The sequence below is a fragment of the Geospiza fortis genome, unplaced genomic scaffold (assembly GCF_000277835.1).
Source record: "Geospiza fortis unplaced genomic scaffold, GeoFor_1.0 scaffold439, whole genome shotgun sequence".
NCBI classification, from domain to species: domain Eukaryota; kingdom Metazoa; phylum Chordata; class Aves; order Passeriformes; family Thraupidae; genus Geospiza; species Geospiza fortis.
Genome location: NW_005054618.1, coordinates 221,565 through 222,387, shown reverse-complemented (window position 1 = coordinate 222,387; position 823 = coordinate 221,565). Strand labels below are relative to the sequence as shown.

At 60.6% G+C, this 823-nt stretch overlaps 1 protein-coding gene across 1 annotated transcript in view; it reads right to left on the bottom strand.

The window, feature by feature from the left end:
* ECM1 (extracellular matrix protein 1) overlaps positions 1 to 823 on the bottom strand; it is a 3,608-nt gene that overhangs the window by 809 nt on the left and 1,976 nt on the right. Inside the window, exon 5 of the mRNA XM_031064706.1 lies at positions 4 to 125. Within this exon, the coding sequence (XP_030920566.1) occupies positions 4 to 125 (122 nt within the window). The remainder of the gene's footprint in view (positions 1 to 3; positions 126 to 823) is intronic.

Here is an 823-nt window from a genome sequence, read left to right as displayed (position 1 = left end):
GGCGGCGAAGCAGCGACCCCGGGCCTTGGGACCCCCCCGCTGGCAGCACCGGTGCTGCGCCGTCTTCACCGCTGATTCTTCCCGGCAGAACCGATTCAGCCCCTTCAGCCACTGCGGAGGAGGAGCTGAGGGTCAGGGACATTGGGACCCCCGAGCCCGGAACGCCCGGGTCATCCCCGGGACATTTCCGTCCCCTCCCCGGATGCCGGGGCCCCTCCCCGACACGTTTGTCACCTTCCCGGATACCTGGGAGCCTTCCCGGCCTCTGAGTGGCTGGGTCACGCTCCGGGCACATGGGTCATTGCCGGGACACCGAGGGCCCCTCCCCGGATACCGGAGTGCCAGCCCAAACACCTCAGTCCTTTTCCAAACACCTCAGTCCTTTTCCAAACACCTGAGTCCCTTTCCCAAACACCTCTGTCCCTTTCTCAAACACCTCTGTCCCTTTTCCTAAACACCTCAGTCCTTCTCCAAACACCTGAGTCCCTTTCCCAAACACCTCGGTTCCTTTTCCTAAACACCTCAGTCTCTTTTCCTAAACACCTCAGTCCTTTTCCAAACACCTGAGTCCCTTTCCCAAACACCTCGGTCCCTTTCTCAAACACCTCGGTCTCATTCCCAAACACCTCGGTCCCTTTCTCAAACATCTGGGTCTCATTCCCAAACACCTGGATCCCTTTTCCCAAACACTTGGGTCCCTTTTCCCAAACCCCCGGCTCCTTTTCCCGGGTACCTGCGCCCCCCCAATCCTTTGACACCTGAGACCCTCCCAGACACCTGGGACCCCCCGAGCCCTTCAGCACCGCCACCCTCCGTCCCAGCC